This window comes from Protomyctophum bolini (genome assembly GCF_963924005.1).
Source record: "Protomyctophum bolini genome assembly, chromosome: 12".
NCBI lineage: Eukaryota > Metazoa > Chordata > Actinopteri > Myctophiformes > Myctophidae > Protomyctophum > Protomyctophum bolini.
Window position 1 is genome coordinate 34,963,654 of NC_137873.1, and position 26,812 is coordinate 34,990,465.

Consider the following 26,812-nt stretch of genomic DNA (forward strand, 5'->3'; position numbering starts at 1 on the left):
CAAAATTAATCATGACAACAAACACAATATTTTGGACCAAACAAATAATTACAAAGAAGAAAGGAAGAAAAAAAAGAAAAAGTGTTGTAACCTGCCATTTTTTTCCTACTTTGTTTGGCCCCAAAACTTTGTGTTTATTGTCACGATTCGTCACGACAAGAGCTGGCTTTTTTCCCGCGCCGTAAAACGTCTTCAAATAAATACTATGAGGAAAATGAAAGGGGATTTCTTTTCCTTTCCGGGTCTCTCGAGGGGGGACGGGGGACGGAATGCGACGCTCTACAGATAACCGTGCGAGTGGTGTGATAATAATGCTCGTCATATTAGTGGCACACACTAGAGACTGAAATGGGATACCTTGTTCATTTTCATACAGGTGCCAAAGTCTGCCAACTTCAAGTGGCCTGCTTTGTCTAGCAACATGTTATCAGGCTTCACGTCCCTGAGGAGACAGGAAGCAAAGCAGAGAGAGAGACACGCTGTGATACACTGTCAAAGCACTGCACGCGTCACAGATAATAACACCAATATAGAGGTCAGATAAAGTGTTTATGCCATTATTCTCCCAGAGTGTGAAGCTATTCTTATCCAATGAAGGGGGGGAAAGCATGATTATAATGTATAGGCGTATAAGCAGATATTTCAGGTAGTTTATATGCTTTCCTTATTATTTGATACCAGATTCTCAGAGAATGTATACAGATAATAATACCAACACATATACTGTTGTCACAATGCCTCGCAAAGGGCTTCACTGCAACAAGCCCACTTTGTAAATAATAGACAATTACGATGCTGTGCATGCATAACTTATTTACATACATAATGAGTACGGTCAATTATTTTTTAGATTTTTATAAATGAAACTAGTTCATACTCAATACTGTGTCTCGCTATGAATGGTGATTTTAACCCATTTTGGGGCGGGAACCCCTTTTGGTGTTAGCATTATGTTATGCTTTAGCTATTGAAAAATGACAGATCTACAAGCTCATAGCGCGCCACCGAGTGCCGCGCTATGAACTTGTAGGTCTGCGATTTTTGAAAAATCGTGAAAATGTGCCTGAAATCTTTTAATTATATATTGTTACAGAGTGAGTTTTTAACTCAAATCTTTGCTACTGTGGGAGGTCCCTGGAACAAGATATTTTCAGATGGGGGTCGGCGGCCAAATACAGAAATGTTTTGTGGTCCTTGACATGAAATATTGAGTGCTACGAGATTGTACGTCTGCTCTTTTTGAAAAATCGAAGAGCGACTGACATAGAAGACATTTTTTTAGAATCTGATCTTAGGTCAGAATGAAAAACTGTCAGGATGTATAGAAGACACTTTTTTTAGAATCTGATCTCAGGTCAGAATGAAAAACTGTCAGGATGTATAGAAGACATTATGATTTTTTTGAATCTGATCTCAGGTCAGAATGGGTTAAACATTAGATGTATAGGTTTTACCGGTGGATGAAGCCCATGGCGTGGATGCCGTCCAGCGCCAGGACCACCTCGGCCGTGTAGAAGCGGGCCCACTTCTCTGGGACGTCGTAGTTGCTCATCAGGTTGACCAGGTCGCCGCCGGGCATGTATTCCATCACCATGTAGAGGTAGCGGTCGTCCTGGAAGGCAAAAAAGAGCTGCGGGGGGGGGGGGGGGTAAAACGGAAAAATTGTTTAATTTCATTTTACTACTAAAATGGTTTTTATCCCACGATTTTGTAACCCCATTTTTCACCCCCTGTGTCAATTATCTAATGTGATCCTTGGGCTCTACACACACCCTCCGTCCGCCAAACTGGGGAGAGCAACGGACTTGAACTCATGCTTCCTTCATGCCCGAGTGTCCAAGTTTCTCCTTTACACCTGACAGTGGGGGGGAAGTTTCCCCTGGTTGGACGTATATAGCGCGTGGAAGGAACACGTTATTCCAACCAGTTCCTTTCCCCTCCATCAGGCGCCCCGGCTGGCCAGGGGGGAGGCAGTTTAAGAGACCAGGATTACTGCATGTTTTTTGTGAGGGTATACCTACCCTACCCCACAGAAAAAAATGTTTAATTTCATGAAAAGGTTATTTTGAATGCTATTGAAGTCTCACAGAAGTGCCTCCCCCTGGCCAGCCGGGGGGGGGTGCCTGATGGGAGGGGAAAGGAACTGGTTGGGATTACGTGTGTTCCCCCCCCCTCAGGTGAAAAGAAACGGCTTGGACTCCTCATGCATATGCACCGTTGCTCTCACCAAGGTTGGCAGAGGGCGTATATAGCGCCCAGGATTTACATTAGATAATTGACACTGGGTGAAAAGAAATTGCGTTGCAAAATCGTGAGGATATTTATAATAATAATAATAAGCTTTGAAAGGAGCCATTCGTCGTTTTTTTTTTATACCTGCACTACCCAGGCGCTGTTGGCAAAGGCCATGATGTCCCTCTCCTCCCAGAAAAAAGCAGAGTCCGACCTCTTGATCATCTCAAATTTGCTCAGCAGCTTCATGGCGTAGACCTTCCTCGTTGCTTTGTGTCGAACCTGGAAAAGAGTCAAAAGGGGTGGGATTAATATACAGAAGGGATAATAATATGGCAACAATGCCCCTGAAGTGAGACAATATGACTTTGCTAAAAATCAAAGTTAAATGCCCTTTCAGGGGTCGGTCGCTCTTGGGAAAACAATCAAATGAAGTGAAAGTGACGGTATTTAGCGATGCCAAAAAGTAGAAGATAATATTAATCCAATAATAATAATACAACACTTTGGATGTATACTTTCTATATGTGCAATAGTATAAGGCCTGTTAAAACACATTGTGTGCGTAGTGCCACACAACACTTTTAAAACAAAGAAAACTAAAACAAAACAAGCGACAACGGGGAAACTTACCAACTGCACCTCGCCGAACGCTCCTCTCCCAATAACTTTAACTACCTCATAGTCCTCGGCTTTCATGCGCAGATCCCGGATTTTACTAATCGTATCCTTATCTGGGAAAACAGAAGCAAAAGACAACATTATTGCATTGATCTCATGAGTGGAAGAGCCTTATCCTCAGAAACCTAAAGTATATACAGTATTATTATAATTTTTTTAAATGCTGAAACTAGTGACATTTGCAGGACATGGATGGTTTAGCTTAGCTTACTGGCTATGATTCTCCCCCTTTCACCAAATGTGGGTGTTGTGCTTTGCTTTGTCCGGATAAAACGAGGGCAAATTTATGTGGATTTATGGAGAACTTCCACACTTGTTGGCAAAGAGGAACGGGAGAGGAAACCTTCCCTTTCGTTGACAATGGACCTCGTCTGCACAGCTGAGAGAGGACGGCTTGGGAGTACTTTTGCTGCTTTATACTGGAGAGAACAGGCCTCTCCCTGATGCAACAATGCTGGCTCTCCCCTAGGGGAGACGACATTCACTGCTCAGCCAAATTTGGTCATAGTTGAACTAAGGGGATACTCATTTGATTCACATGGGTCACAGCGGGCACAAAAAATGAGTGCATGGAAGAGGGGGGGGGGGCATCCAAGTTCAATTCATCTAAAAATAAAATAAGTCATGGCTGAGGCTATTAGAAGAAGTAATTTCCACTTAGGTTAAAGAAGATTCCTATAACTAGCTGGCTGGATGAAACAAATGTACGAAGATTCAAGATTCAATACTCTTTTTTGCCATGTCAACAGAGTCGATTAGAATTTGTTTCAGTGCTCTAAAAACAGACACGTACAAATAGACGCATATTCACATCACATATTCAGACAGTAGAAAAAAAGATACAAAAGTACCCTTTCCCCCCATATGAGAGGGGCCAATAAATAAGAAGAATGCAAATCGTTTGCAATTCACGCTAAATAAATAGCAATTCATCGCAGCTTCGCGCTGTAAAGTGCGAGTGAAAAGAGAGGTCGGCATTCAGGAAGGCGAACAGCCTCGGGATAAGTGCTGTTCTTAACGCGGGAGGGTGTTGCACTTTAGAGACCGAAGTCTCTTACCTGAGGGCAGAGAGGGTGCAAAAAAAGAGAGCTGGCAGGGTGGGAGGGGTCGGCAATCATAAACAAACAAACTACTATTATTCAAAGAATTTCCTCATAGGACATTCTTTTTCTACAGTAAAACGAGGGCTTGTAAATATTATGAACAGAGCAGTTCAGTTTGATGTTTGATGGGGTGGTGGTTGCACTGCAGAATGCATGCAGCGCTCCTGGAAAGCGTTCAGTTGACCAGAGAGAGCCCTTGAGGCAGCGCATGCCATTGGCGACAGGTCTTTTCTCACAAGACAGCTTAAAGTCCATTAATGTCCATCACAGCGTTTCCAACGCTTGGCTTGTTGAACACTAAAAGTACTGTACCAAAACTAATTGAACAAACGCGGAATGACAGCTTTCGCCCCCAAGGCTCAGCACTCACTAGTTTGCAGTCAGCAGCGGCACTTGGAATAAGAGAATTCAAACTTTCACAGTTTGGCAGGACTGTTGGACATGTCTTGAACGGCCCCAGTTGGGACTAAGAAATAAAACAATTTAATAAAAGTCATGATATAAACACAACTGAACTGCTGCTGTAGCAGCACATGGGGTCAATATGCAGTCAAGAGCAGACTACAGAAAATAACCGGGGCACGCATACTTATGTAATATGTACAGGGCTCCACGCACCAGCGTGCGACTTAATAGGTCGCATATTACACTTAATTTCTTAAGGTGCTACTTAAAATTTAACGAGGTCGCACCGGTGATACTTGAAAAAAGGAAAGAAATAAATAAAACCGATCATTTTTTTTTGTTTGTTTTTTTAACTGTGTGATAAGAAAATATTACTTTCTTTTGGCTCAATCGCTGAGTCCACTCTCTCTCTCCCTCTTTGCCTGCCTCTGGCCTGAGTGCCTGCCATGCACGTGAGTGACGTGCCTGCGCATGTGCGCATGCGCATGTGCGCATGCGAGTCGTAACAAGCGGCGGCGGCGTGCTCACTGATCAACTCCGAAAAAACTAAACAAAGATGCAGACATGAAACGGTCTAGTATATTCTTCGTTGTACGACATGTTGCATGCTGAAAATAGCAGATTTACAAGCTCACAACGCGTCGCGTCCGCCACACGTTGTTGTGAGCTTGCAGATCAGCTATTTTCAGCACGTGGCGATGCCGAGACGTTCAGAAACTTTTCTATTTGCAATAAAAGCACATCAGCTTTCAAATGTTGGTTGTTAAATATCCTTATTGGCCATGTTGAGGTTGAGCCAAATGATAATAACGATATGGAAAAATGCAATAATTCCCTGCATCAGTGTATCAGTGAAAAGTGTATTAACAAGAGCTTGAGACTACTGACTGAATAATAACTACAATAGAGCCATTGGAACAGGAACACAGGTTATTAAGCCTTTTTGGAAATACAAGGTTTCCAACAACGATAACCGTTTTGCATGGTTATCCTTAAAACTTTCTACACCATCCTCATAAAGCACAGAAGTCTATCCTACGTTTTGCCCACATTCTGAATTCCCATAGACTTCTTTTTCTATATATATATATAGTGTCAAATGAGAACTGTGTTCCAAAAATAAACAAAAATGAACATGGCGATGGCGGTTTGATTAATATGCTGCGTTCACACGGGCAGATGCAAAGATACAGTCTACCATTCATTTGTCAATGGAAGCCAGCGACACGAAGATGCAAAGTGCAAGTTTGTAGTTTGTAGCGAACAGCAAAAAATTCACTGTGTAGCTTTGCATCTTTGCGTCTTTTGGCCATGTGCCCATGTGAACGCAGGATTTTGGATAATTATGAAGAATCAACCGACGACGAGAAAATAAAAACGATGTTGTTACTGCCGCAGAATTACCAGTTATAAACGATACAGAGCCACCTCCCCGACAATATCAGAGAGACAGTTGGGTTTATTTTTGAGCCACGATTCTAAGATGACCCAATGTTATTCTCCATGGAGAAAAACGTGTGCGACCCAGGTTATGAACGAGTGATGTCAGGACTTGGGTACTCTACGGTTGTTCTCAGACTCCGCCTACACAGACTTTTACTCAGAGATGCTCCGATAATGGGCCACCGATCGATCGGTGATCGGCCGAAATTCACTGCAAATGACTCGATCGGTGATCGGCAATTTACCCTATGTGGAGAAACCGTCATATATATAGGGCTGTGAATCTTTGGGTGTCCCAGATTCTTGGGGTCACGATTCGATTCAAAATCTAAATGATTCTTGATTCAAAACATAGGACTGAAGTGACTACAGTAACTTGAAAATGACTGAAGACATGCCACAAAAAAAAGAAAAGAAAAGAAAGGAAAAGAAAAGAGAGATTTTTGGAAAATATGAATCGATTTTGAGTCGTTCATAACGGGAATCGCGATTCTAATTCTTTTTTTGACACCTCTCTAGTCTTATACCATTTCAGTGGTATAAAAGTCAATCAGATATATAGTACTAGAATTACTAGTACTAGAAGTTATCTTTAATGACATTATTATAAGTAATACTATTAGAGTTGTACTATTACTCGAACGACAATAAAAGTTTGGGGCGGGGGGGGGGGGGGGGGGGGGAGATGCAATGCAAATGAAAGACATATACTGTGTATCCCTATTCCCTGAAATAATTTTATAGCTAAACGGACAGAATTCTATTTTATTTGAATGATGAAACCCAGCTGCCATTAATAGTTCTTCACTTATAGCTATCTATTTTCAGGTAGATTGTTTTATTTTACTCAGTCAGCCATATCACTACTACATTTTTTTCATGAAAAAGGTCATAGCTGGGTAATCTATTTTCAGGCAAATTGTGTTTATTGTATTTTATTTTACTCAGCCATAACAATTTATTTTCTGTTAACCAACTTGCTGGCTGGCAGGCAGGCAGACAGCTACTCATAGACAGGCAGACAGACAGCTACTCATGGATAATTGGACAGGCAGGCAGTCAGACAGCTACTCATAGACAGGCAGACAGACAGCTACTCATGGAGAATTGGACAGGCAGGCAGACAGCTACTCATAGACAGGCAGACAGACAGCTACTCATGGAGAATTGGACAGGCAGGCAGGCAGACAGCTACTCATAGACAGGCAGACAGACAGCTACTCATGGAGAATTGGACAGGCAGGCAGGCAGACAGCTACTCATAGACAGGCAGACAGACAGCTACTCATGGACAATTGGACAGGCAGGCATGAAGGCAGACAGCTACTCATAGACAGACAGACAGCTACCCATGGACAATTGGACAGGCAGGAAGGCAGACAGCTACTCATAGACAGACAGACAGCTACTCATGGACAATTGGACAGGCAGGCAGGCAGACAGCTACTCATAGACAGACAGACAGCTACTCATGGACAATTGGACAGGCAGGAAGGCAGACAGCTACTCATAGACAGGCAGACAGACAGCTACTCATGGACAATTAGGCAGGCAGGCAGGCAGACAGCTACTCATAGACAGGCAGACAGACAGCTACTCATGGACAATTAGGCAGGCAGGCAGACAGCTACTCAGACAGGCAGACAGACAGCTACTCATGGACAATTGGACAGACAGGCAGGCAGGCAGACAGCTACTCATAGACAGGCAGGCAGACAGCTACTCATAGACAGGCAGACAGTAAGACAGCTACTCATTGACAGACAGACAAATAACTACTCATGGACAGACAGACAGGCAGGCAGGCAAAGAGCTACTCATGTTATGTTATTATGTTATTATAACAGCTACTCATGTTATGTGCAATAATTTGTGCAGTTATGGAAACAGCTCTTTGTGTTTATGCAAGAAAATGTAACACATTTATTTATTTACATATTGTGTGCATGCACATTGTACTTTCCGCCGCGGATTTATTTATTTCCCAAATGGTCTAAAATTGAGTTATTTAGCATACTTTTACCAATGAATTAGCCTATACACAGACAACGACGGATTAGCCTATTTTGGACGATATGGGTCTTTTCTCGAGTCACTCCGCTGAAAGTGTCAGTGTTGCTGCCTTACACACCCGCCGCCTATGGGCACTGTACTGTAGGCATATAATACCTGGCTAGGTGAAAACAAAAGAAACCCGATTAGCATTTGAGTACTTTTAACACCTCTGAACAGCCGGCGGAATTCCAGAGCATGTGTAAATACGCTAGTATGCAGTCTGTGACAGAGTCACAGAGTGTCAATAATTCCCAGAAAATCTGTAATGTTAATATAAAATGTCCACGAAAATCCTCATGGGGACTAAAAGGGGCTATTTAATTCTTCATATAGCCCCCACAGACTCGACGTCGTTGGACAGACTCCACTTCATGTTTCAGCTGTGTTTTAAACTCAGTAGTGTGCCCTGCACACAGCGCACACTCGCATTGCAGCTGGAGGGCGACGCGACACACACCCCCCCCCCCCCCCCCCCCCCACACACACACACACACACACACACACACACACACACACGCACACTTTTTTTCGCTCGAAATTCTGATTCACAATGACATCGAGTTGAGGTGTTTGTTTTAAGGGTAATTGTTGCATAAGCGCTATTTCGCACTATTTCTCCCTCCCCTGTGTCTGAAGCAGCTAGCATGGAAGCTATATGGATTATGGAAGCTTTCACTCCGATTGCACACAGCCATGCCGTTATCCACGCGTCCATCCGATTGCTTTTAATGTAAATGTCCCATCCACTGAGCAAAAGCGATATAAGCGCCTTATTCATTCATTCGATTCATTTGGGTGTGGGGCTGTGCAGTGGTGTGGGCAGCCTTTCTGACGGAGGCTCGGAGCTGCTGCTGCTGACGCTGTTCGAGTCGCATGGAGCAGTATAGAGTAGGCGTGGCGCAGCATTAGAAGGGCGCAGCAAATGCACGACATTGAGGGGTAGAAACCATCCCGGTCGCGTGGTTCATCTAACGCGTGTGTCACTGTGAAGGACTGGCCCCATTAAGTGAACGTAGTTGAGCCCAATATTGGCGTTACGCATTTCACTTGAATAATGTTGTGTGCGCACGTGCGCACGCTGAGAAAGACAGTTATTTAATGAAACTGAAAATTATAACGCTGCACTGCTGTGTCGCCGCCGTATAGCCATTCCTGTGTGTGTGTGTGTGTGTGTGTGTGTGTGTGTGTGTGTGTGTGTGTGTGTGTGTGTGTGCAGGCGTGTGTAGTCGGCGGTGGGCTGGCAGGCGAAAATAGCAAAAGCTATACGTGTAACGTAAATATTTCGGCACAATCCAAGTAGTGACAATGAACAATGTTGATTTAACTAAGGGATTCGCTGAGTGTTTTATTTTGTAAATACAGGGATTTAGAAGGGATAAGCACTAATTTCTCCCCTTCCTTCTTTCTGTTATCCTGCGAGGGCCCTAAAAAGCAAGATGGCTGATTGTGAGACTGAAGAGTAGTGTGGGGGCGGGCCTGGTGGGCCTATGAGAACACAGAGCAGTGTTGCCAGGTTTGCGAATTGTAAGCGAGTTGCAGTGTGTGCAAGTAGCCTGGTTAAAAGGCCTTGTTTCTGCCCCTGTGGGGCAACAGCAGTTTCTGTAGACCAGTTTCTGTCCACCGCTTTTGGCACGTGACCAACTTAAGCCTTGTTATATTAGATAATATAATATCGTTTTGCATCTTTGAGACAGCCCTAAACATTCTCCCCTTCCTCCCCTCACACAGGAACAGTTTTGACAGGTGGTTTTGACGTATAATAATTTGGGGCGATATTCAGATTTTCTCCTTTACGCACAAGATTGGTATCGGCCGATCACGAAGAAGAAAAAAAAACCGGCCGGGAGCATCCCTACTCTTCCTCTGCCCTTGTATTTTCTACCATAGCTCCCCCAGTCTGCGATAGATGGAAGCCATCATGATAGGCATCATGTGGGTCACCAACCATTCATGAAAGCCCCTTTGTTGGGGGAACACGCAGCAGACACAATTGTGCCGGAGCCTGCATGGAGGCACTGACCCAAAAAATAAAAAGAAGCCCTCGTTCCTGGGCTGAGGCTTATGCCAATATGTAGTGTGTGTGTGTGTGTGTGTGTGGGGGGGGGGGGTCTGCAAATATGAACGATAGAAGCGAAAGACAAGGAGGGAGGGGTGTGAAAAAGGAGGCCATGATGAAGCGAAAGGCATTGTATGTGCTTTTAGTACTTACATCTATTCAAGAAGTTGTCAATGCTCTTGTTTTTCCTCAGGGCGGGGAAGTCAAGGTCGTACACCAGCGCATCCAAGCCGTCCTGGAGCAGGGGGTGAAGAAAGGAAATAAAACATCAGTACTACAGCCTGTCACGTCTCGGCTTGTCAGCGTCAAACAAAAAGCAACCAAGGGTGCTTTTTCTGGTCTTCAGATATCTCACAAGACCAACGAAGCTCAGATTTCACTGCCAGCCTAAATATTAAGACGTTTGCTAAGAATTTATCCATAAAAATGATTTAAAAGTTTGGTTAATCCAGACTCACTGTAGCTAGCCCCCCGTGTGGAATGATTTACGTATAGGGGGCACGATTAGTATAGAACATATGTCTAAAAACATACGAAAACTAACTAATTAAGGGACCAAGAAGACACGCAGTGACTTTGGTCACTTCTTGTATTTGTGTTTTTTTTTCTTCTTCCGCCAAAAATAGCTGTTCTGACTGAACCGTGCAGTCGCTTTTTACGAAACTCTGTAATCTGGTAGAGGGCCATGCCAAACGGTGACCATGTGAAGCCCATGACCATTGGCCAAATGGTGGCGCTATAGCACTGAAAATGCAAACTTTGAACGTGCATATCTCATGAACCGTTTGACCGTTGGCAATGACACTTTGATACACATATTTGTCTCCTCATGGCGAACAACTTTCGTATTCTGACTTTTGACCTCTGACCTTTACATTACCCACCATTTTGAATTATATGAAAACCATTTAAAATCTATCTCCTCCCAGAATCTTTGATCAAAATGTACAAAAACGTCTACACTTGAACTTTGGACTTAAACGAACAAAAAATCGTAACAGATTTCTTTTAAGTGAAAAAATGAAGTTTTTATGAGCCAACGAAAATGCTGTTTTGTGATAGCTGTTCTGACTGAACCGTGCAGTCGGTTTTTACGAAACTCTGTAATCTGGTAGAGGGCCATGCCAAACAGTGACCATGTGAAGCCCATGACCATTGGCCAAATGGTGGCGCTATAGCACTGAAAATGCAAACTTTGAACTTGCATATCTCATGAACCGTTTGACCGTTGGCAATGACACTTTGATACACATATTTGTCTCCTCATGGTGAACAACTTTCGTATTCTGACTTTTGACCTCTGACCTTTACATTACCCACCATTTTGAATTATATGAAAACCATTTAAAATCTATCTCCTCCCAGAATCTTTGATCAAAATGTACAAAAACGTCTACACTTGAACTTTGGACTTAAACGAACAAAAAATCGTAACAGATTTCTTTTAAGTGAAAAAATGAAGTTTTTATGAGCCAACGAAAATGCTGTTTTGTGAAACCTCTCATGCAACTAATACGTCTTCCAAATACGGTTGGCAGCTAATACCTATACTGCATGTTACTGTTTAGAATGAGTCAACTGACAGTGTCTGCTTAGCTCAGTCGGTAGAGCTCTCAACTTTGGACCACAGGGTCACTGGTTCAAATCCGGGTAGCGACAACTCAGCCTGTGATTCTTATTTGTGCATATTGTTCTCTCTCTCTTTCTCTCTCCCTCTCCACCCCCCCCTCTCTCTCTCTCTCTCTCTCGCCACCCCTCTCTCCACCCCCCCTCTCTCTCTCTATCTCTCTCCACCCCCTCTCTCTCTCTCTCTCTCCACCCCCCTCTCTCTCTTTCTCTCTCCCTCTTTCTCTCTATCTCTCTCTCCACCCCCCCCTCTCTCTCTCTTTCTCTCTCTCTCTCTCTCTCTCTCTCTCTCTGTCTCTCTCTCTCTCTCTCTCCACCCTTCTCTCTCTCTCCCTCTCCTTGGTCCCGCCTTATCGCTGCTCGCAGCTATATTTCAAATTGAAATCACCTGTTTCCGCCCAGAGCTACAATGTATGTTGATGGCACTGCAAGTTGGACAAGCTTGACCTGCCTCTGCTATCTCAAATAAACCCTGCGCGCTACGGCATTATCTCAGACAGCTGTCAGAGCATGCAGTGGTGAATGACACAGTGTTATCAATTCTACATCAAACATGAATACCAACAGTGAACTACCCAGAACAAAAAGGTCATGTGATAAGTGTAAAGAATGCCTTTTGCCTTTGCATGCACAATTCTACACACTATTTAGTTTTGCTGTGCAGAATTATGTCAAACTGCTTTCAACGCTGAAGACACCACCAGAATGCAGGAGGGGTGGGTGGGAGGGAGGGGTGGGTGGGTGGGTGGGTTTCCCCCCCACCAGCTATAAACATGAGGGCTAGTTATCCTCCATAGCAGAAGTGCCACGGGCACGGATTCAATCTAATCTTCTTTAATCCAGGATGGTTGACACAAAGCGAGCGTACAAACGCTTAACATACTAGAGCCTCGGTCAAAAACATCCAGTCGGTGTGTGTGTGTGTGTGTGTGGGACACCCCGCTTGCAGAGTTGACCCTGCAGATGAGAACATTTATAGTACAGAACCATAATGCTTCGCACAGGCAGATGCAAAGATACAGTCTACCGCTCATTCTCAATGGAGGGCCAGCGACACAAAGATGCAAAGATACATCTGATGCCGCTTGTAGCTGCTGCAAAAGCGGCTACAACGAGACACACAAAAAAGGTTTCGCCGGTTCCAACATCAGCTACGTGGATACAAATACGCTGCGTAGCTTTGCATCTTTTGCGTCTGCCCGTGTGAACGCAGCACATGGATAAGATGTGCCTATAAACCATGGGGACATGTTACACAAAAGAAGAACCGCTGTCATTGTTCAAAGGAGACGGGCCATTAGCAGGTTATCTGTATGAACGCACACGCATTCGTTAGGACCAAAGCCTGGAACACCTGAACACTGAGGGAAGCCCCTGCCAAGTAATGAGACAGTGCCATTCTGCACCTCTGAGCAAAACAATGGTGACACACACACACACACACACACACACACAACACAGTGAATCAGCAGCAGCTCAAGACAAGTCGAGGAATCCTCTTAAGAAACCTCTGTGGCTCCTGCAGCACAGTAGAGGTCAGGGCCATGGAAACACCCCCCCCCCCCCCTAGGAATATACATGAGAAAAGAAAATGCCTCAGGGATGGAGGGAGGGGAGGGGGAGGGGGAGGAAAGGGAGGATGGACAGAGAGAGAGATAGAAGAAGAATGGGAGGAGAAGAAAGTAGGATGGGAACTGGGGGGGCCTTCCCGAAGGCACTGTAGATGTCTCAGAGAGAGGGACATAATCAGCGGGGGTAAAGAAAGACTATAGTAAAAGAAAAAGAACCGAATCAACAGCCGACTGGACGTTAAAGTAAAGATGATTGTGGGGGGAAAAACCAGTCATGATTCATCATGTATCAAAGCCTGCCATGTACCTCACCTCCTCCCCACCACCTCTCAGTCAGTCAGTCACAGCAGTGGAGGTGGAGAGAAGGGGGGGAGGAGGGCAGCAAAAGGGACTCTCTTACACAAGGCAGGCTATGGAACGGCAGTGGGAAAAAATGGAGCCTTTTTGACCATACAGTAACTAGTCAGCCTGCGCTGCTGCTGCTGCTGTGTGGAAGAAGAAGAAGGAGAAGGGAGAGAGAAAAAAAAGAAGCTGAGGAACGGAGTCCTCCAGGACCCTAATCACACAGCTCTGTGCTCAGCAATGCACGTTTGCATAACTTCCTGCCGCAGAGAAACTCTGGACAGCCGCAGTAACATTCCTTAACAGGACTGTACACGTCAGAGAGCTATTTTAAGTATGCGGCCAAACAAGTTCTCGACAAAAAGTGAAGGAGAAGAGAGAGAGAGAGAGAGAGAGAGAGAGAGGGGGGAAAGCTATCCATCCCCAAGTGCAAAGTTGCAATGCGGAGCTTTATTTTCAATCGGCACTTGTCTTTGAGTCGTGCTTGGCATTATCGCGGGCCGACCGACAGAGAGGTAGGATGTTCTGCCAGGAGGAGAACAAATGAAGGAAAAAACAAAGAAAACCCTAAAGACAGCCACGCTAGGAACCTAAGCCCACAGGATGGTAAAAGCACTCCAGAATACGAAATAGACAGTAGGAAAATATGAAAAAAGTTTTGAAACACTTTCTCCCCCCCCCCTCCTTGAAAGGTTTCACAGGAGCAAATCAAACAAAAAGACGCGGGAGCGAGCGTGTGTGTGTGTGTGTTTGGGGGGGGTACACATGGACCTCGTCTCCCAGAAGATAACCAAAACAAAGATGACAGACAAGACGACAACAACACACTATACGTCACAGCATGTTTACAGGCAAACACTGCAAAAGGCTCAACATTTATCTGAAAAGCAGTTCATATCAAGGCCCATTATTATTCATTATAATGGTTTATTAAAAAGGCCCACCATTTGATGATACCCGGGCTCGCAGAGCCAAAACTAAAGAATACTTTGTTATGGTAAACGTTGATCAAAACAACAATTCTTCCACATTCTCTAATTGTGTTTAACATAAGGATCGGTTTCTGCACCGACAGTTATTAATATATTTGATTCAATCTTTTGCATGTATCCATCAAAGCATTAATTGTTCTCATTTTGTATTTTTTTCCCCCTTGCTTTTCGTTTAAAAAAGTTTTAGTCATTTTTCTGACAATATATTAGTCAAAACATTGGCAATCGGTCATCGGTGCTCTAGGACTGGTACATTTTGTAGCAGCACACACGGTCATTATTCAAAATCAACGCGTATCACAATGCAATTATGGTATATGTGGCCTCTGTATGGCGATACGCATCGATTCGATGGTGAGGTTGTTGGCAATATCCAGCCTTAATTGTCGACGTGCAACCTTTATTCACCGACACGATGATTCTCGCTTGGCATGGTTGTTCTCTTTGGTGTTTCTGCCATACGTGTATGTCAACAGCGGAAAAATTGCCGATTTACAGGCTCTACAACGCGTCGCACTGCTATTTTCAGAGTGCAACCAAGTGTAAAATCAGGCATTACAGCATTACACCGTCATCAAGACCTGCCAAAACACATTTTAGTCATCGTCAACTAGTCAACTGTAGATTTAGTCGACTAAAATCTTATATTTACTCGACTAAAGCTAGAAGCATTTCAGAGTAAAATATGACAAAAACTAAATCAAAATGGGCTGTCTAGTGCTAGTACAGACCCTGATAAATCATGCCTCGGCTCCTTTATTATTGCTGCATAATATGGTGGTACAGGCCCAGATTAACCCTGCTTCAGCTACTTCAGCTACGTACTAGGTGGTGGCGCGACTGGCCTAGGTTTCAATTCAAGCACTGGGACTTCTAACTACAAATCATATGTGGCAGTCTTGGGAACATTTTCTAAGAAAAACAAAAGGGGAGCTAGCAGGGGCTTCTCTTCATTTCTGCTGATGCTAGCCCATTCTGACCTGAGATCAGATTCTAAAAATGTCTTCTACATCCTGACAGTTTTCATTCTGACCCGAGATCAGATTAAAAAAATGTCGTCTACATCCTGACAGTTTTCTGAAAAAGCTATGTTTCTATGTCAGTCGTTCTTCGATTTTTCAAAAATAGCAGATCTGCTATTTTTCAATAGCTAAAGCATAACATGATGCCAACACCAAAAGGGGCTCCTGCCCAAAATGGGCTAGGGAAGATGGCATGCATGGCGACACATCTCCGGGATTACTGGGTAATAAGGATAAATATCGTTGCGGTCGGTTGGAAACCCCCTAACTCCTTTTATTTTTTATTTTTTATAAATCAGTGCTATCAGTGCTAACCTTTAGTTTTTTGTTTAAAAAAAAATACTGAACCAATGAAAAGTAGTCAAAAGCGCTTCGGACAAAAGCTCTCAACTCCATTGGACCCTCAAACTGTCTGCTAAAGCAGCTAACTCCACCGCAACCGCCTCTTCTCCTCCTCCTCCTCTCATGCAATTAATTGACAATATATAAATTCACAATAGCAACTTTGGTGAGGCTGCAGGCAGTACTACATTGTCGTATACATTGTTAATATAAGGTTTTCTTCATTTCCTGAAAGATGTATATATTTTTTCATTTCCTGAAAAATGAACGTTTGAGGTTTAAGGTGGTTTCTTCCCGACAGCAGAGATATGACAAAGGTTCTCATCGCGTTAATGGCAACTTCATAGCCATACAGAAAAAGTGGCCCAGCGGTTGGCAACCATTTATTTAAGCTTATAAGGGGAGAGAACGACACACACACACACAACTCTCTTTTTCCAGACATTTAACTTGGGGAGTTAAAATTTCCATGGGCAATGCAGCCACATCTTCCTGCACTCCGTGCCAGCAGAAGGCATGCAGACGACTGTGGGCCCGAGTCAAAATCTGTAGCCCTCACTTCCCCTTTCCGACACCTCTTCAAGACAATAATGCCTTCCACATCTGAACAAAATCGTGCAGGCCAACATCCTCAGTTTACCCATCATGCAAAAGGCAATTCAACAAAGCGGCGCAGCCAGCCAGGCTTCGTTCCATGTGTATATGCGCAACAGAACTGCGGAGTGGCTGATATTCTAAAATGTTTATATTTTTTAAAAAAAACCCACACATTTAGACCTTGGTTCATTCCTCATCCAAAATATGCAATATGCATACTAGGATATTATGATTTAGGAATCTAAAATCTAACAAAAAAGACAATTTTCTGTTCTCTTTTCGGATTCTTTCGGAAGGTATTCTTTACCAAAGCCCCTATCCCATTGTGCGCGGGAACCCCTTTTGGTGTTAGCAATGCATTACGTTATGCTTTAACCATTGAAAAATAGCAGATCTACAAGCTCATAGCGCGCCACCGAGTGGCGCGCTACGAGCTTGTAGGTCTGCTATTTTTGAAAAATCGAAGAACGACTGACATAGAAACATAGCTTTTTCAGAAAACTGTCGAACTGTAGAAAACATTTTTAGAATCTGATCTCAGGTCAGAATGGGCCATTTACACATGCACACTCCTGCAGTGCATCATAATCTACTGAGAGGAAATCCCACTTACCTAGAAAGACTGCATAGCTAAACAAACCCTACTAGATGCATGGCGGTGACACTGAACCCAGGCATGGTACAACAAGGGCATTCCATTTCCTTATGAGGCCCCAGTGAGAGAGAGAGAGAGACTCACTGTCATAAAGGCTTTCATGTCAAAATACAATCGAGTTATCCCTACAGAAGAGACTGAGCGCTCATGTGATTCTACTGAGTATTGGATTCGCAAGCACACACACAAAAAAAAGACCATGATGCCTTGCCTCCGCCAGCCAGCACTTGTGACCTCAACCACAAATAACCAACTTATTAAACATTGACCCCCGGGATCTCAACTCGCTTTTCCAACCAACTCCTACTAGCCAGGGGGGTGCAGATTCCTCTGTAAGTGGGACAATAGAACTAGGCCTTGTAAGTAAGAGATGGGAGGGTGTTGGGGGGGGGGGGGGGGGGGCTGTGAAGTTCAAGGGCTAAATCAAAAGGAGGAACCCCTTAAACCCTGTTTATGTTGACCAGGGTCTATACTTGGTCAGCTCATTTATTCCGCTCTACACAAAACGTATTTAGTGTATATTGCTCATATACACGTTGTAGATCTGATATTTCCGTAGAATGTTTGCCCCCCAATATAGGACCACTAGGTTTCATCGTGGTTTAAGACTAGATCATTTTAGTCTGCATTCCTGCCAATGGTCGGTCAGTTGAGGGAAATGCAGATCTACAAATAGCTCTGCCCATTGTTGTTCCCTTAGCCGAATAGCTGAGGAGAGCAGTTTACAACTGGCAGCCGTGGGCCGTTCCAACAATAGGGGATGGACCCAGTGCCGAAAACCACAACAAAAAATGTGAGATTTGTTTTCATCTTTAGGAAGTGAGATTTCATCATTTGCAGAATGGAAGTGATCATCTCAGCCATTGTTGTTGCCCTATAGGAAGTGATTAGCTTATTTAAATAAATAAAAAAAGAGGCCAGCTGATTTCACTTGACCTAGACAAAGTCAAAGTCAAAGTCATACGATTTGTCACACACGTTACCGCAGTGAAATTTGTTCTCCGCATTTGACCCGTCTCTTGGAGCGGTGAGCCGCAGCCAAGGAGCGGTGAAGCTGCAGCCGTGCCGCGCTCGGGAATCTTTTGATTACCGGTAGTAGATTTGACCCCCCCCCAATCCAACCCTTTGATGCTGAGTGCCAAGCAGGGAGGCATTGGGTCCCAATTTTATAGTCTTTGGTATGACCCGGCCGGGGATCGAACCCCGACCTCCCAGTTTCAGGGCGGACACTCTAACCACAAGGCCACGGTCTGGTTTCCGGTTGTATGTTAGTTTACAAAACATACAGACAGTATAAGGTGTAGAAGGCCCTAGAGATGTTATGCATGGGTGGCACTGATATGGTCCAACAAATCCTATTTCATGATGACGTGTGGACACAGGAATTCATATGCATTTATTTTTTTTCAATAATCTCGCCGTCAGGCTGTGTTATCAGTGCAGGCAACACCTTATAGGTGGGGTAGGCGTGTCCATTAAAGGCAAAGGTCACTAGAATGAGGGCAGGCATCCTGTATTAGAGAGCCCAAAAGCAGGGAACAGCATTTTGCACCACCCAAATGCCAATGGCATGCAGACATGGACTTTAGATAGTAATTGATATAAAACGCCTTTCTCAGAGCTCGCACGCAGCCATTCACTTTCTTGACTACTCGGGCCGACAAAACTTGCCATTATCTACAGCGACGGTGTGCGTGTGTGTGTGTGTGTGTGTGTGGGTCTGCAACAAGAGGGGAAAAAAGGGACTACCGTATTCTGACAAAAAAGCTGAAATGTAAAACAAAATAATTCACACCTGTGCGAACTGAGCGGTGCAACTATACGTACTGTACTACTTGTACAGTAATGTTCTGTAGTAGTACTGTACCGTACTGGCACTGTACTATTTATACTGTACTATTCTTACAGTGTCACCCCAGCTGTACGTGCTGAAACTGACACACACACACACAAACACACACACTGTCACACAGCTGTGCGATGGAGCGGTTAGGCACCGCTCAAAAACCACACATGTGTCAAACAGGGGGTACAACCCACACATGTGTGGGTTGTACAGCCCTCTTGATGAACTTCTGGGCTCCCCAACCACAGCCTCTCTCTTCCTGCAAGGTAGCATGGTATAATATAAACTTTATAGAGCCATTGTTCTGGCCTACTGATCACTGTCTGGCAGGCGGATGTCTGAACTGTCCCCAGCCCTCCTCCCAGTAGGCAACAGGTACCGTCATCACCCATGATCCATCTCGCCCTCCTTTCTTTTACGCCCTCGTTTTGTTTTAGTGAGAATAAGGTTCAAAATAAGTTCAGGGTCAGGCATAGTTTTACTGGGTTTACTTCGACTGTGTTGGTATTCCTTCAGTACTTTAGTCTCGAGAACAAATTTGACAGAGCAACGTTCACTTCTGGTTGAGAAATATGTATGACATCTAGCATCAGGCCACCAACTACTCCAGCGCACCACCAGAGACGACGTCACAATCTCTTCATTTATACATACTGTACATACATACTGGACCTGGCATACAGATAGAGAACTACAACGAAAAGATACAACCAGGGAAATAGCAAAAGTAGCTATGAGATTATGCTAGTATATCACAGAGACCAGTAGAATACTGAAACTTTCAGTCAACAGTCAATCATATCTCCACGGCTCCACAACTTCCCACTATTATTCAAGGAATCTTATTCATCATTATTCTTAACCCTTTTGGTGTTAGCAGATTACGTTATGCTTTAGCTATTTAAAAATAGCAGATCTACAAGCTCATAGCGCGCCACTACGAGCTTGTAGGTCTGCTATTTTTTAAAAATCGAAGAACGACTGACATAGAAACATAGCTTTTTCAGAAAACTGTCATTTTCAAATAGACATTTTTAGAATCTGATCTCAGGTCAGAATGGGTTAATACACTGCATGCTAGTCATCTGAAATTGAGGATTTCAGCTGACAACGAAAGCTTCCTGCCACTCATTCTGCTTTACTCGACGTCCGGCTTTATGCAGAAGGTTTTACAACAAATTAGAGATGCTCCGATCAATCGGCCACTGATCGGTGATCGGACGATATTCACTCCAAATGACTCGATCGGTAACTTACCCTTTCTGTGATCGCCAATATATACCCTATCTGGAGAAGCCGTCTTATACCATTTCAGTGGTATAAGATTATCAGTATATATAGTATATCATTTTGCATCTTTGTGACAAACCTAAACGTTCTTCTTCTTCTCCCACCCCACACAGACACAAACAAATAATTTGACAAATAATAATTTGACAAATATTCGAATTTTCCCCTTACGCACAAGATCGGTATCAGTATCGGCCGAAGATGAGAAAAACAATCGGTGATCAGGTTCGGTACCAAAACACCTGATCGGAGCAATCCCTACAACAAACAGGGCAGGTATCTCAACAACCAATATTGTAAAATGGAAGAAAATGTATAATAAATCATATGCTCAAAATGATCGACTACCGGGCCAGATATTATTGCTGCAGGCTGTTCTGGCCCGCCGGATGCCTATTGCCAACAACTGGCCTAAAATTATTTATCATGTAAACAATCATGATGGGCCTGGGCCGTGGCTCAGTGGTCGAGGCACCTTGGCATCCAGTCTGGCAGTGTGCCGCGGGTTCGAGTCCTGATCATCTCTATTTATGTATTTTTTTATACGTGAAGGCTGCCAACAGGGCTATATCGCGGCCATAGGTTTTCACCCGCTGGTTCAAAAGCTTTATATCAAAACCAGCGTTCTTCCCAGCATGGGGATGGATGCGCGCGCACACCATTATGAATCCATTCATTGTAGTTTCTTTGCGGCTTGTTTTCTCAGAAGAAAATGTGTTGTCCAATCGCATCGCGCCCGACATATTACCGTTTCTGGCGAAAGCTAAGCCCCATCGGCTCCTGCTAAAAACCAGTCGCACCTCCTTCTGCGAATGTCTGAGGCTGTGTGACCCGGATGAGAACTGAAACATTCTATTTGGCACTGTGCGGTATCACTGAATGAACACTAGGTGGCGATAAGAGTGTTAATTCCTTGAATCATTATTCACGCCCCCACCCATTGTCCAGTGTTCAAATTTAAATTGAATTTCGCCCCATTAGCACCGGCGTCCAAAAAAAGCTTAAATTGTCCAACAAAGGCCGGGAAAACCAACAATAAATGTTAATAGGCTATGCTGATACTCGATTACATCACATCACTGCACTGCATTGATGCAGAATCATCCACATTTCCACACCTCTAATTGACATGAAGCAATGATACGATTAGCAACAATTATTGCATCCAATTCACTCGACGCTGACTAATGCCAGGTGACAACTTCAAGAAATGTCACACCCATTAACATTCCTTCCACGACTCCAGTGTATTCCCAGGGTAAAACACTACTTTTGTGTGGGGGGGGGAAAGTGGGGAAAGTGAAGTTTCACTTGTATGCTGTAAACTAAAAAAGCATTACATTTTTAATATCATAATCCTAGTCCTGGAGAAGGCCTAGTCTATCAATATTAAAGTGATTCGTTATTCTGACACATTAAGCCAAAAAGCTGGCTGCAAAAGTTGTATTAAACCATTTAGGATTACTCCACCATTGCACATATTCAAAGTCATTCTGGATAAGAAAAATGCCTAATTCCCCCCCATCAATCACGGTCTGAACCAATCTACTACAGCCTTAAAAGCCCAGTTATTTCCTGCGATTAGTATTATTACAGATTTAAAAAGTTCAAATAAGAGATGAAAGAGATCAAAACGTAGTGGGGGCTAATGCACCCCAACTCCTTAAGTGTCAAAGGAGGAACAACAAAGGCTGTGCCAGGAAGCCCTCATATATTTCAAATAAGACCAAAGCCCACACCCAACAAGTTCCAACATATCAGCTCAGTCATTCCACATCACCAACTGGTGAATCAGCTCTACCGTAAAAAGGAACCAAGCATACAGTAACTATTCCATTAAAAAATTGTTTTCATTACTTGATTGATACCGTATCTAAAATGTAAAGCCAACCATTTTAAATCCCCCCTTTCAATGCCATGGTTTATAATTTAAAAGCAGCAGTTATACGCGAGCTATTGGGAGGCATGCAGAAAAAAACAAACAAACACACACAGACACACACACACACACACACACACACACACACACACACACACAGAACAATATGCGGCCCTTTTAATGTCAGCGAGCTCTCCCATCACAATGCCAGGAATTCTGCCTGTTCAGAATGGCCCTCAGTAGAAGCCTGCCTGGAGCACAGTGATGGTGGGCAGCACAACACCAGATAAGGCCCCTCTCTTCTCTCCGGCAGAAATTATTTAGGGGGAGTAGATAAGGGATGACAGGGCTAGAAGAACACAGCAGCTTGATAGGCCACCCTTGAGCAGAGTGGGAAGGTGCAGGCCAAAATGTCAACATCATGCAACAGCAGGCCTGGCTTCTCTGAAGAAGAGGGGGGGGATGCATTTACCACAACACCAGTCCTACTACACTGCAATAGCAACTGCCAGAGTAAAAGGCACAGAAACATGGGCACTAAAAGGCTTGCATTGTGCATTTTGAGGGAACCTATTACTCATGGCCAAACATGTCGGAGGCTGCTTTATGAGTTAAATGTCCCGATTCAAGGCCTTTCAGAAACATGAGTCTTCGGTCCACATAATTTTGGTTTATGGGTAGAGAAACGAAGCCCACACCCAAGCTACCTCAGAGCTGCCTGCCTGCTCTCAACTCTCTCTCTCTCTCTCTCTCCAGACGCACAGAATGGCTTAGAGACACACAGGGGACTCCAGGCCAGTCAAAGACAAGAGGTTATTTGATTAGCATGGAATTTTATTAAGCTGTGGGTGGAGTTGCATGGTGGTGGTGGAGAGTGCCTCAGCAAAAGGCCTCCATTCATTGATCAGAGAGATTGCAGAGGGGGAGAGAGAGAGAGGAACAACACCCTTGTGTGTGTGTGTGTGTGTGTGTGTGTGTGTGTGTGTGTGTGTGTGTGTGTGTGTGTGTAGCTGGTGCCGACAGAACAGTCCCCACAGCTTTTAGCCATTAAAATGCAGAGTGTGTGCACTTTTAGGTGAGTTTAATTGCCTTTCTCTAGAGTGGGACTGGGAGGTTAGAGAGGCAAGGTAACTTCTCTTGTCAACAGCAGCAGACTGCATTTACAGCAGCCTACACTGACAGAAATACTCCTGAGGTGGGTGTGGCAAAAGGAAAAGCCTCCTCCCCAAAACACTGCTTTTATGCTCCCTTTGTAAGAGTAAAACTAAAAAGGTAACAAATTGAACCATAGCAAGGGTCTATTTGGTTACATTTAGTACACTCTCACTTACAAATGGATGGATAATTAACATGGGATGATCACTATCTTGACACCTGATTTCATAACGATGACACTACTCTTTAGACTTATACAGCCTACACAAACTATTACTGGTCCTTCCATGATAGTTCAAATGCCAATGCTGGGCTGAGTGGGCTCCAACTAGAGTAAATTCCAAAACTGCCAAAGACAATCTCGGGAAATCCTGGCCAGAATCTTCCATCAAATCACAATAGTGTTGCATGTGGCTTTTTGGCTTGATCCCCCAGTACAGACTAGAGAAGAGAACGCCATATGAGTCACATCTGGCTGCTGAAGCCAAAATGCCTGCGAAAATACTTGTCGCCGCTACCTCTTCCGAGCTACGCCGATCATCAACAAATCCTAGCTCACAAAAAGGAGCATCCAGTCGCATGCACAGCACAGTGTGCCAGTGACGTTGATTATGTCACGCAATATAAAAACTGGAGGTGTTGCTCTGGGGTTTAGCACACGTGTGGCAACAGCAGCAGTCTTCTTTCCACAGACAAAAGAGTCACTTTTCATGAGTTGTCACACAGGCAGACACAGGAAGCAGCCAGGACAGGCTCCGGTGAACAGGCAACAGGTGTACTGATGCAGCTGGAGGTTTGCAGGTTAGAACAGGCTTGCAGGCGGTGGTACACGGCCACTATAGGCACACAGTCTATCACTTCTAACTAAATCACTACCAGGCTACCAAAAAGCTAGGCAAAACAGCCCACCCACAAGTCTAAAACCTTACGTTCCACTTACTTGGCCATTGAAGGGGGGGCTCACACGCGCAAAAATCTATGCGATGTCTGAAGGTTGGCTGCCCAAATCACTCCCTAGCCTAGTTGATCAGATGATGTCTGTCAAACGCTGCCGTCATCTCAACTGGTGGTAACCGCCTCTTCAATTCTCAAGTCCTTCTATCTGACAATACAGTAGTATCACGACCTATGGAGGCTGTGGTATCCATTCTAGTGGAGAATAAACATCAACCTTACATTTTGCAATTACAAACTCATGATTTGGGCTGCAAGTAAGCATGGGTGGGAGGGGAAAGAGGAAACAGAAGAGGCTCAACTGCTGATAACTTCACGTTTCAGTTTTAACAAACCCTTTTTAGATGTAAAAGTGCATAGAAACGACTCTCAGGCGCCACACTTAACACCTTTCGCTAGAGAAACTTCTCCGTGGCAATGAAACACAACTTGACCGTCTCCTCTCGCCCAGGCGCTGTGTTTTTCTACTCCAAGGAATAGCCTGACCCCGAATGGCTGATTGGCTAGCTACTTAGCCAGGCAGCTAGCAGGCTAGAAACTTACCAAAAGGCAATCCGTGTTTACTTCCGACTTGGGGTCCTTCAACATGGCATCGATTTTCTCAAATCGAGCCTCCAAACTTTCTCCAGCTGACATTTTTGTTCCGTTCAGTTCCACTGTTGTTCTTGCGGGTTAAAAACCAGAGCAGCGGACGAGTCCAGAAGGCTAGCTAGCTTAGCAGTCGGTGGTAGCTAGCTAGCCAAATAGTCCCCTCTCTTTCTTCGTGTGAACTCTTTAACCAAACTTCAAAGAAAAGACGTGTTTGTTCTCTTGTCCTGACAAACCGCGGAACGTTTACAGTTGCGTTTAACACACAAAAGCCACATTTTCAAAGAAAAGCTTGCGTTTCCCCAGTCAGTCGAAAGTGGCAGGCAGACAACTTCAGCAGCAGGAGATAAATGCGGCAACAGATTAGTGGAGCCTCCACAGGATGCCGCCGCTCCGCAGTCTCAGAGAAGAGGCTTTCAAAAAATGTTGCTGCATTCAAACGCAAAGGTAACGAAAAGTTGAAGTTAGAGAGAGCGCCTCGGCTAGCGACGCTCGATCCGCGGCGAGGTTAGTCCAGGCCCGTGTCCATATCTGTGCCAGGCCCTTTGCCAAAAAAAAAAAAAGACAAACGAGTCTGACAGCTGCAAAGTAGAAGTGGCGAGAAAGGAAGAAAAAAAAACTTCTTCCAAATTTCGATCAGTTTTAAAACACGGCTCTCGTTAAAACATTCAATGGCAGCCCTTCCGCTGCACGCCTCACATTGTCACCTTCGGTCTGTTATGACAGGCCCGGGTGGTGCTTTTCAGATTCTAAACACATAAACTAGCTTTTGAGCTATGTTATTTTTCGAAAGAAAAAAAAAAAAAAAAGAAAACAGACGATGCCCGATTTTCTCCCACAGCCTGACCAACATGTCCGCCTTCCTGTTCAAACACCCCGGAGAAGCGACTTCGAAACGTCACGCACTGCGCATGCGCCCCGAGGCGCATTCAAGGAGTTTGAGTGAGTGAGTTGCGCCTAGACGACGCTCACTCACAAACCCCTTGAATGCGCAACCTCGCTGCGCAATCCAATGTTACACACAGACAGGTCTAGTAATGGATTCACTGTTACATTGTTGTTACACTGTTATTAATAGTTACACTGTTGTTACACTGTTATTAATAGTTACACTGTTGTTGGGCCTGGCTGTAAACAAGTTATTGAGCTTAGTCCAGTTACCCTGGGTAAACATATAGGCTACCTTTCCTTTTTTACACTGTTGTTACACTGTTATTTACTATGAACCTGCATCTCCCGTCCGTCACCGACCCATGCCTTCATATATTGTCACGCCTCGTGACATCACGTCTCCATATATGGTCAGGCCTCGTGACATCACGTGATATAGATCTCCATATATGGTGCCCCGTGACATGTCACGCCACCATATATGGCCATCTCCATATATGAAGATCACGACACTGACCTCATCTAACCCTGGATAACCATACATGGAGAATACTGGATCATCACCTAGATCTGCATATATATGATGCAACTCTATATCTGACCTCAAACCCTTAGATCTCCATATATGGAGCTGACCCGTTCTGACATTCCATATGTTGAATCTGATTCTGACCTCATGTCTGTAAGGAATCCAAACAAAAATCAGTTTGACTCTTCATAGGCATCCGTCCGTCAGTGATGACGATGGATTGCGCCTGCAGGGTGGTCATGTTTTCTTGCAGCGACGGCTGTGGCTGGACAGCCCCACTCCGGAGTGACAGTCCCTATAGCGCAGTTGGTGCAGACAAAACGAGAGGGGCCTGGCACAGGAGTGGGGGCTGCTTGCACGCAGTTTCCTCTTCTGTCTCTTCGCCTGCAACACGGAGATGTGTCTCTCCTCGGCACGGCGGGCTCCTGCAGCGACAGTCCGCCTCCAAACGCCACGGTCCTTTGCAGCTTCCTCCCAGCTGTTGTGGTCAATGCCTGCCTGCTTCATGTCACGTTTGCAAACGTCCCTGAAGCACAGGCGTGGGCGACCAAGAGGTCT

The 26,812-nt window shown here is 44.4% G+C and overlaps 1 protein-coding gene across 4 annotated transcripts in view; it reads right to left on the reverse strand.

Moving 5' to 3' along the window:
* The window catches only part of rock1 (Rho-associated, coiled-coil containing protein kinase 1), a 61,187-nt gene extending 35,495 nt beyond the window's left edge, over positions 1-25,692 (reverse strand). For all 4 annotated transcript variants that reach the window (XM_080778107.1, XM_080778108.1, XM_080778109.1 and 1 more), the window contains exons 1-6: positions 24,790-25,692; positions 10,129-10,210; positions 2,866-2,966; positions 2,377-2,514; positions 1,455-1,630; positions 358-442 (exon numbers count right to left, since the gene is read on the reverse strand). In XM_080778107.1, coding sequence (XP_080634233.1) covers positions 358-442; positions 1,455-1,630; positions 2,377-2,514; positions 2,866-2,966; positions 10,129-10,210; positions 24,790-24,882 — 675 coding nt within the window. In that variant the 5' untranslated portion in view covers positions 24,883-25,692. The remainder of the gene's footprint in view (positions 1-357; positions 443-1,454; positions 1,631-2,376; positions 2,515-2,865; positions 2,967-10,128; positions 10,211-24,789) is intronic.
* Positions 25,693-26,812: the final 1,120 nt, after the last annotated feature.